General features: G+C 36.7%; 2 protein-coding genes across 4 annotated transcripts in view; one reads left to right on the forward strand and one right to left on the reverse strand.

The window, feature by feature from the left end:
- LOC135217241 (uncharacterized) overlaps positions 1-5,689 on the forward strand; it is a 7,579-nt gene extending 1,890 nt beyond the window's left edge. The window contains exons 2-6 of the mRNA XM_064252966.1: positions 210-362; positions 1,265-1,459; positions 2,776-2,877; positions 4,074-4,193; positions 5,317-5,689. Coding sequence (XP_064109036.1) covers positions 210-362; positions 1,265-1,459; positions 2,776-2,877; positions 4,074-4,193; positions 5,317-5,559 — 813 coding nt within the window. The 3' untranslated portion in view covers positions 5,560-5,689. The remainder of the gene's footprint in view (positions 1-209; positions 363-1,264; positions 1,460-2,775; positions 2,878-4,073; positions 4,194-5,316) is intronic.
- A 220-nt stretch (positions 5,690-5,909) lies between these two features.
- LOC135217240 (venom carboxylesterase-6-like) overlaps positions 5,910-10,000 on the reverse strand; it is a 20,436-nt gene continuing 16,345 nt past the window's right edge. For all 3 annotated transcript variants that reach the window (XM_064252965.1, XM_064252963.1, XM_064252964.1), the window contains exons 11-13: positions 8,825-8,954; positions 8,602-8,716; positions 5,910-7,032 (exon numbers count right to left, since the gene is read on the reverse strand). In XM_064252965.1, coding sequence (XP_064109035.1) covers positions 6,946-7,032; positions 8,602-8,716; positions 8,825-8,954 — 332 coding nt within the window. In that variant the 3' untranslated portion in view covers positions 5,910-6,945. The remainder of the gene's footprint in view (positions 7,033-8,601; positions 8,717-8,824; positions 8,955-10,000) is intronic.

The raw sequence follows: 10,000 nt of genomic DNA on the forward strand, positions 1-10,000 counted from the left end.
TCCCGTTGCTGAATAACCACTGGTTCCATGCAACGTAAAAACACCATACAAACAAACAAACAAAATCAAAACTAAAAAGGTTACATATCAAGGAACACATTGAAAAGGGAAGAACCTGTATTCCAGTTTACTCTTCTTTAATTAACAGTAACTTGTATTTCAGTGAGCAACAGATCTTCAATTTCCCCCTTCTGCTTCCACTCCTTCAGGTAATGTCGGAGTGCCTCGGAGGGAACGTGTACTACGCCTACCTGCAGCAGGTCGCGAACGCCCGCCGGGAATGCGAAGTCCAGAGCCTCTTTATCCATTCCAGGATGCCCATTCCGAATCTATTCTCTTCCTCAAATTTTGGATTCTCACATGTAAGTTTTATCTGAAGATGGGGTCTTTTTGGATTCCTCACAGGTAAGTGGTCTGAAAATGGGGTCTTTGGGGTTCTCTTAGGTAATTGATCTGAAGATGGCGTCTTTAGGTTCTCACAGGTAACTGGTCTGAAGATGGAGTCTTCAGGGTTCTCACAGGTAAGTGAGCTGATCATAGTAACTTTATTATTTCATACTTTTTCACAAATGCATCTCAATAATTTGCTCTAAAATCCAGATTGCTTGTTTCTTAAGAACAGGTCCTTGTAGTATTCATTGAAACGTTAAGTTCTCAAGTACAAGTAGTAGGTACTTTACCACTTCCAATGCTCAATGCTTGAAGTACAGGTCCTGATTGAAGTACAGGTAGCTGCATTGACAACTGGAATATAAAGTACTCAAACTAGTGTATATGAGTGTGTAGGCCTAAGTTTGAGCATTCGTCAATTCTGTTTTGCATTTTAAGGAAGTTACCTCTCTGTTCTTGCCAATTATTCTCGAAGAAAATGTAGTAGGTGATAACCCTATGTATCAAAGGACATACACTTTCATATTCTCTTTCTTCCAGCTTACTCTCCACCGCTTCTAACAATTGATTCATAGTGCAGCTGCTTTGAGGTTTTCCTCCTGTTATACCTTTCAAACCTTTTACTGTCCATTTCCGTTTCAGCGCTGAATGACCTCATAGGGGTCCCAGTGCTTGGCATTTGGCCTAAATTCTGAATTCAATTCTATTCAAAGGACATACAGGTGGTTCAGGTGTGGTCCCAATTAGCTGTGCATCTGCTCCATTGAATACGCCAATTCAAGACAGGTAAAATTCAGGTTATCAGAAATACAAAGCAAAAAAAAATTTTTTTTTTTTTAAATTACTATCTCAAAATCCTTCTTTTTTTCGACAGGTACCCAACGTCATCTCCACAACTGGGTCACCATTTCCATCCACTTTCGGGACACCTCGGCCGGCGACGCCAGGTGTGCGAACAGTAATAACTAGAGAACCTCCTCCCTTGTCGTTATTCGGAGAAGTCGAAGTTCCAGTGGTGACGCTCACGTCAGACTTACCATTTGGACCGAGGTTACCTGCCTTCAGACAGGTGAGTAGTTCAGAGGGGTGTTGGTTGGTACCGGCTATAGGGGAGTCCTGGTAGACTGAACAGTATTGTATTATTATTTATGGACAATTATTTAAGAAAATCATTACAGTTGGGTCATTTACAGACTATTTTGTAGGAAAATCATTGTATTTTGGCCTCCTACAGGAAGGATCAGTACAGTTAAATCATTTACAGACTATTTTGTAGGAAAATCATTATAATTTGGCCTTCCACAGGGGGGGAGGATCATTGCAGTTAGATCATTTACAGACTATTTTGTAGGAAAATCATTATGATTTGGCCTTCTACAGAGGGAATCATTACAGTTAGACCATTTACAGACAATTCTGAAGGAAAATCTTTGTATTTTGGCCTTCTACAGGGGGAACATCACAGTTAGATATTTTATAGACTATTCTGTAGGAAAATCATTATAATTTAGCCTCCTACAGGGTGGATCATTACAGTTAGATATTTTCTAGACTATTTTGTAGGAAAATCATAATAATTTGCCCTTCTACAGGAAGGATCATTACAGTTAGATCATTTACAGACTATTCTGTGGGAAAATCACTGTATTTTGGCCATTTACAGGGGGATTATTACAGTTAGATCATTTACAGACAATTCTGTGGGAAAATCACTGTATTTTGGCCATTTACAGGGGGATTATTACAGTTAGATCATTTAGACATTCTGTGGGAAAACATCCCACTTTTGTTTATGGCATTATCGATTTTTATTTACAGTTACATTAATTACAGATCTGTAGGAAAATCACTGTATTTTGGCCATTTACAGGGGGATTATTGCAGTTAGATCATTTACAGACTATTCTTTAGCAAAATCATCATAATTTGGCCTTTTACAGAGGTCATTCATAAAATCAATACAATTGGGTCATATACAAAATATTCTTTTTGAGAAAATCATTCAGGTCAAACCACTGACAGAAAGTTACCCACAAAATATTATTTTTGAGAAATTCATTATTGACAGCCCGTAGGAGGGTAGCTCCATCAGTGCACCTCCTGCGGTACACTGTAGGCATTACTTAAGGTTCTCTGCAGCGTCCCTTCGGCCCCTAGCTGTAACCCCTTTCATTTCTTTTACTGTACCTTCTTTCATAATCTTCCTGTTCCATCCTAACAGATGATTCATAGTGCAACTGCCTTGAGGCTGTCCTCCTGTTACACCTTACAAACCCTTTGCTGCCAATTTCCGTTTCAGGACTGAATGACCTCATAGGGCCCAGCTCTTGGCCTTCTGGAAAGTATTTAAAAAAAAAACTTACGCAATTTTCACTTCACCTTCAGAAACGAGCTCTGGTCTACACCCCAGAAGACATAGAAGACGCCAAAATGAGAGTGAGGGCTATGATTGGCAACTTCACCTGCGTCTTAAGCCGACTAGGAGTGGTAAGTGAACTGATAGGTGTTGACAGTTGTCTTTTAGTTATACGATTAGTTGTGATAGGTAGTGGCTAGGTATTATGCTGCCGATGGATGACGAGGAGGGAGTGAAGAAAGAGGGCTTGGGAGGAACCTGTTAGAGGAAGAAGATCGAGAGGGAGACACATAATTAGATGGCGAGATAGCGAAGGAAGACATGGAGAGGAGAGGTTTGGTGGAGGATAATGCCTTGGATAGAAGGCAGTGGAGGAGAAAGCGCATCAGGCAACCGACCCCTTGACGTAGGGATAACGGTGGGAAAGAAGAGGAAATAGTAAGGCAGAATTCATCCAAGACTTTAAAATAACAAGGTGACCCAGCTAATTATTTATTCACTTCCACAATAACTCTCTGTTTTTAGTTACTCATGGTTAGAACAGCTTACGAATCATAGACTCCTGTTAAAAACAGGCCACTGGTAATTACTTCCGTTGGAAACAGTTTATAGACAATTTCTTGACGGAAATAGCTCCGTAACAAACAGGTGTGTATGAGAAGGTTGCCAACGACGATTTTTGTAGTTATCTATGTTATTTTCGCGTAGTCTAAAGGTCATAGCTGTCACTTTTGTTTTCTATTTTTATTAATAATTCATTTATCCGTGACCTTCTACCAATCAGCTTTACATAAATGAAATAATCGGTATATTTTGGCATTGTTTATGAATGGAAAATATATTACTCGATTAATTTTACCGTTTTCCATCTTTATAAGTGTTTGTACACTTTTACTCAAGAAATGAAATGGTTAATCCGATGCGGCATTTTTCTGAATAATGAATATATTACACTGTCTGTTTTCTTACTGCCCGCTTTTATCAATGAATAAATCTCTCTCTCTCACTCTGTAAAATATATAATATATATATATATATATATATATATATATATATATATATATATAAATATATATATATATATATATATATATATATATATATATATATAAATACAGAGAGAGAGAGAGACAGACAGACAGAGAGACAGAGAGAGAGAGAGAGAGAGAGAGAGAATCACATTCATCGATAAAAATGAAGAACAGCAAAACGAACCAGGCAAAACACTTATCATTCGTAAATACTATTGTCCTCAATTCATTCATGTCTTTGTCTTATATATTCACCTGTTTATTTGTCTACTTGTTTGTTTGTTTACTCCTTCAAGGTCAACGAGAATTTGGACATCAACTACGATGGTCTCTCCCACAACCTGGCCAACCTTCCTGTTCCCTCAGGTCTCAAAACAGACCTCCTGTCCTCCATCAACACCTGCAAGGATTTAGTGGTGAGTCACGAGACAAACTACTTTTACTCTCATTCACTTAACACTCAATGACCATAGCGTGTTATTTTCGCTTACTCGGGAGTAAGCCTACAAACTACTTTGTAGTTGTTGTTGTTGTTGGAGGGGGGGGGGGTAGGAAAGCCCTATGGACGAGCCTAAAAAAATGTCAGAAAAAGGTGATTCACGTCGAGTTAAAGATACAGGAATTTTAGGATAGGATATTTGTGATTTATTCATTAGAAGGAAAATGTAAAAAATGAATAACGTGCATGTTAAACAGTACAGAACAATTATTTCTAATAAAATATAGCGTATTTATTTTAATTTTCGTTGGTGAAATAACACTCTATTTGACCGTAGATTTTAGCATGCTGTGCGAGGAAGCTGGAGGTCGGATCACGCCTTGGTACTTTTCATTTAAGAAAGAGTTCATTTGTATTTGGGTTTTTGGTATAACAGATCATTTGAGAAAGGCTTAATTTGTGTTAGGTTTTTGGTAAAAACAGATATTCACTTAACACTTGTCAATCATAACATGTTATTTCTACTTTTTATTTAAAGATTTAATTTGTATCAGGTTTTTGGTATAACAGATATTCGCTTAACGCTTGTCAATCATAACGTGTTATTTCTACTTTTTATTTAAGAAAAGACTTAGTTTGTATTAGGTTTTCTGGTGAAACTGAATAACTGTGGGGAGAGAAAATGATTTTAGATCTTTTGATTACACTTTTTCAAATAAATAAACAAATAAAATATCTAACTAACTACATTTAGATTTAAATCTATATTTAATTACACTGACAATATCTAATATAATATAATTTTAGTGCAATTTAACTAAATCCCACTGATTTCTTTGGTATTATGTGATTATTGATTAACGAGGACATTACTTGTCCCATTTGGAGACCTGCCATGAACCAATCACCTCCCCCCTCTTCCTCTTTAGACCTGATTTGTTCCTTATAAATATGTTCCTCATTTGACGAGTGCGTTGTGTACTTGCCTATCAATCTCGTACAAAGCCCGAGTTCGCTCTCTGCTACTTCACATAAAAATATACAACTCACGATAAATGGTTATGGAAAACACTGAACCAATTCTCTCCTCCCCCTTCCAGACCTGTCTGCCGCTGGAGACGCGAGGAACTCTGGTCCCCCACCAACTGGAGCGCCTCATCGCCTTCGTCAGGTGCGAGAAGGACGCCAGGTTCACGGCCTGCCTCAAGAACGACCTCAGGAGGAACCTCGATCAGTTCGGCCTCAACCTCCTGCCGAGGTTCTCGGGAGGGAACGAGGACTCGGAGACTCTGCTGAACCTCATCGTCAAGGCGGAATCCGCCTTCGAGATGGAGCTCATATGAGGCGTTCCTTCAGATACTGATTCGTTTTTGTACGAGTTTTTTATTTTTGTATACGATTTTCATTCTGATTTTTCTCATTATTTTTGTATTGATTCTTTGACAGTAAAAGACAAGTTATTTTTATGAATTATTTTCATGCCATCTTTCTCCTCATCCAAAGTAGAATGATTTATTTACTGTGAAAACGAAAAGGTGTCTAATTCTTGATAGTTGGGCTTCTCAGAAACCATTTTATGGAATTTAACAGCAGTGCTAAAGGACCTCTTGCTTTGATCTTGGCTTAAGATAGCCAAAAAAATAAATAAAATACCCTGGCATACTCTTGAAGGATATCCATTGATAAACATTCAAATAGAAAATTCCTTTTAATCATGAAAAGTCAGTTGCAGCCTAATCTCTGAAACCAAACGATCTTCTTCTTCCTCATTAATTTTGGTATAGTTGGAAACTCGTTCTTTTTACCCCGGTACTCAGTCTCAGTCACAGAGGCTTGGTTTACCAACAACCTTCGGCGTGGATGAAGGTTTGTAATGTTAGTCGTCAATGTTTATGTAAACAATCTGCTACAGAGAAGCGCCTCAGAGGCGTGGTTGGTATGGTATTAGCGTCCCACCTCGGTTGTCGCGGGTTCGATTCTCGGCCATTTCATTGAGGAGTGAGAGATGTGTATTTCTGGAGATAGAAGTTCACTCTCGGCGTGGTTCGGAAGTCACGTAAAGCCGTTGGTCCCGTTGCTGAATAACCACTGGTTCCATGCAACGTAAAAGCACCATACAAACAAACAAATCTGGTACAGTCAGTGTTTGTGTAAACAATCGGCTACTGAGGGCATTGTTTGTGTAAACAATCAGCTACGGAGGTCAGTGTTTGTGTATACACGCAGCTACAGAGGTAGGTGTTTGTGTAAACAATCAGCTTTGGAGGTCAGAATTTGTGTAAACAATCGGCTATGGAGGTCAGTGTTTGTATAAACAATCAGCTTTGAAGGTCAGTGTTTGTGTTTGTGTAAAAACTCAGCTACTGAGTTCAATTGTCAGTGTTTATGTAAAAAGTTGCACGATTTTATTTCGTTCATTAAATGTGTCTTTTTACAATTCAGCTTTCATTCACAAGGTTATTATTCGTCCGTTAGAGAAGGTATTGATATCCGCAGCTATATTCATTGTTCCATAATTTTGTTAGGTTAGGTTAGGAAGATGAGGTTAGCACAGTACCTCAGCAAACCTGGCCTATCTAAATAAAATAAATCAAATATCACAAAAAGTTAAAGAAAAACATTGGCGCTATAAAAAATACATCATAACAAAGGTTTTTGCCTTCGATTTCAACAGTATATTCATGTAGAAGTTAGACTGTAGACATCTGGTTTGTTTCCTTCTGGTTCAGTTAACTGTTCATCCGATCCTCTGCAAATAATTCCTCGTAAAGAATATTGTTCGATTTCGTCGGCTGCGCCTTCCAGAATTCACGTCTCTGCAATTATTGAATTATATCAGTTCACAGTGTGAACATGAGACACATTTTACTCCATGTTTCTTGCGTGAAACGAATGAAAAAATAGCTAAATGACAATATTTTTTGAGGCAGAGAGAGGCTTATGTTTCACATTCCACAATCGTTAAATGCACCAGCGAGATGAATTAAAGTTTTGATATTTCATTGATGCAGTTATGACTGTCAATTTGTGTCACCCTTATTCCCATAATCCCTGAGTAATAAAATGAAATTTTCATATCCATACACCTTTTAATAAGCAACACAAATAGTCTACGAGTAAATGACATCAACGCCAAATGAGAAACTGCAGAGAAACATAAAGGGTACAAGCAGGCTACCAATACTCTGTTTTTTTTCCATCTGTCTACCCGCCTGTGGTGTTTGCGTATGGTAAAACTGCGTCCCGGTCTTTAGAATGTTACGCTATGTGTAAGTTTTAGGTAAATAAAGGGATATCTGGGTGTACATTTGCAACTGAAAAGTGTTTTAATAATTCACTGTATGCGAATTACACCGTTAATATTCGAAATAGGATGTTATTGTTGAATGTAAGCTAAATGTAACTATCTAAAGCCCGGACGCAGTGTTACCATACGCAAACACCACAGGCGGGTGGACAGATGGAAAAAAAACGAGTATAGTGGCACTACCTCAGTTCAACAGATGCTTTGGAGATCTGGCTTCAAAGTCCATCAGTAACTGAAACCTATTCATTTGGAACAAACCCGCCAAAGGGTATTGTTTAAAGTCTTTCGTATCTAAGTGAGTTTATATAATTAAATTCTTATTCTCTTTATCTTATATATTTATATGTGATTTTTTAAAATATTTTGTTTTCTTATTAATAAATAATTTTGTAATAATACCGGGACATTGACTTGAAATTCAAGCTGCCAGAGAATATTAAGGTGTTCATTTGGAAGTAGTAAGAGGAGGTAAAGGGAAATACAGAAACAAGAGATACCGGTTATTTTAAAAAAAATCAATTAACAAATAGATAAAAATGCATTAAAATGAATTTTTTAGGATTTCACTAAAAGATTGTATCATATCTACATTGGCAGCATAGCAAAAAATAATCATCATAATGTAGTTGATAGTTACAGGATGTCCGCGGAGCTGATGTGTTGAGGTGTTACTGGCAAAATGACTTAAATGTTGCAAGCATTTTAAACAGCAAATAATAATCATCATAATGTAGTTGATAGTTACAGGAGGTCCGCTGAGTTGATGTCCGTTTATAAGTTGAGGTTTTACTTGCAAAATTGCTTAAATGTTGCAAGCATTTTAAACAGGATAGTTAGGACAGGTATTATTTTAGCTTATGAACTTGATATTGGAGTTTTGATGTTGTGTTTTTAAGCCTCCTTAATAAGCTTTAAAAAATCACGCGAAGAATAATTGATTGTTGAAGAGAAATATATTATGTGTACGTTTCAAAATCCATTCCCTTCGGCCTAAGCCCATCGCTCATGAGAATCTTTGTATATTAAAGTTTTAAAAAATTAACAGAGTTAAATGACTAATAATAAACTGGATGAATACCTTAGCCCTCTTGTCGTTCCTCATGGAAGGGGCGGGTCCTATGCCCAGGTAATGGTAGGAGTCCTTCGCCACAGGCAGCCACTTGAAGCCCAAGGATAGGTCAGGGGTCGGGTTCCTGAAAGGATTTACGAAAAGGATTTGGATATCCTTCCAGTGAGGATTATTTGGTCAGCTTTATGGAGTAAGTGAAAGATTCTCATTATGGTCAGTAAATTCAACTTACCCTTTGATGGCGAAGTCGGTCCACAGCTGGACCATGATTTCGGACACGAGGAGGTCGGTCGGGTCTTGGGAGTCGGGGGATCCAATGACATTGTTGAATAAGAACTTCAGGTCGGCTCCGTGGGGCACGTCTGCGATGATGGTGACCCGTTAGGAGAGAATGTGTGTGTGTGTGTAAATCTATCTAGTGGTGCTTGCATAATGAGTTACGAACATACATGTTAATACACACACACACACACACACACACACACACACATATATATATATATCTAATCGTATAATATAATAATATATTATATTATATAAATATATATATATAATATGTATAGATAGGCATATGTTATGGAGATATTCTATATCTATAATATACTATAATCTATGATTACTATAATATATAATATAATATAATTAATATATGATATATCATAATATATATATAGTGTATTAGAACTGATGTATTATATATATATATTATATATATGTATATATATATGTATAATATATATTAAATAATATATATGAAATATATATAAATTATATAAATATATATATATATCTATATCTATATATATATATCATTTATATTTATATTATAGTATATATAAATATATATATATATTATATATATATTAATATGCTTAAAAAATCACAGGTTAGATGCCCCACCGTCGACGTTTCATTAAATAAGTGAATACCACAGGAAAACGATAGTCAGAAATCCAAGCACTTTCATCTTTACTAAGACATTGTCAAGGAGCTCCTTGACAATGTCTTAGTAAAGATGAAACAGCGCTTGGATTTCTGACTATCATCTTCCTGTGGTATTCGCTTACATATTATATATGTATATATATATATATATATATATTGTATATATGTGTATATATACATAATAAAATAAGCCCATAAAAACACCAAAATATAAAGAGAGAAATACTATATTTAAGAGGCTGCTGTCTCCCTCTTCAGGTAGATGAATGAGAGAAGTTACAGAAAAGGTGGTATTTATACCAAGAGGTCCATCCACAGGTAAGACAATTTAGGTCACTCCCGCTGATAATCTTCCTTTAATCTTCTTAAGCATCGGTTGAATGAAAACCTTGTCAATGATATCTGAGTCCCATGCTCCCTTTGAGATATTCATTACCTGCCTCTCTCTAATCAAGGCCGATTC

The sequence above is a fragment of the Macrobrachium nipponense genome, chromosome 7 (assembly GCF_015104395.2).
Source record: "Macrobrachium nipponense isolate FS-2020 chromosome 7, ASM1510439v2, whole genome shotgun sequence".
In the NCBI taxonomy this organism is placed as follows: Eukaryota; Metazoa; Arthropoda; class Malacostraca; order Decapoda; family Palaemonidae; genus Macrobrachium; species Macrobrachium nipponense.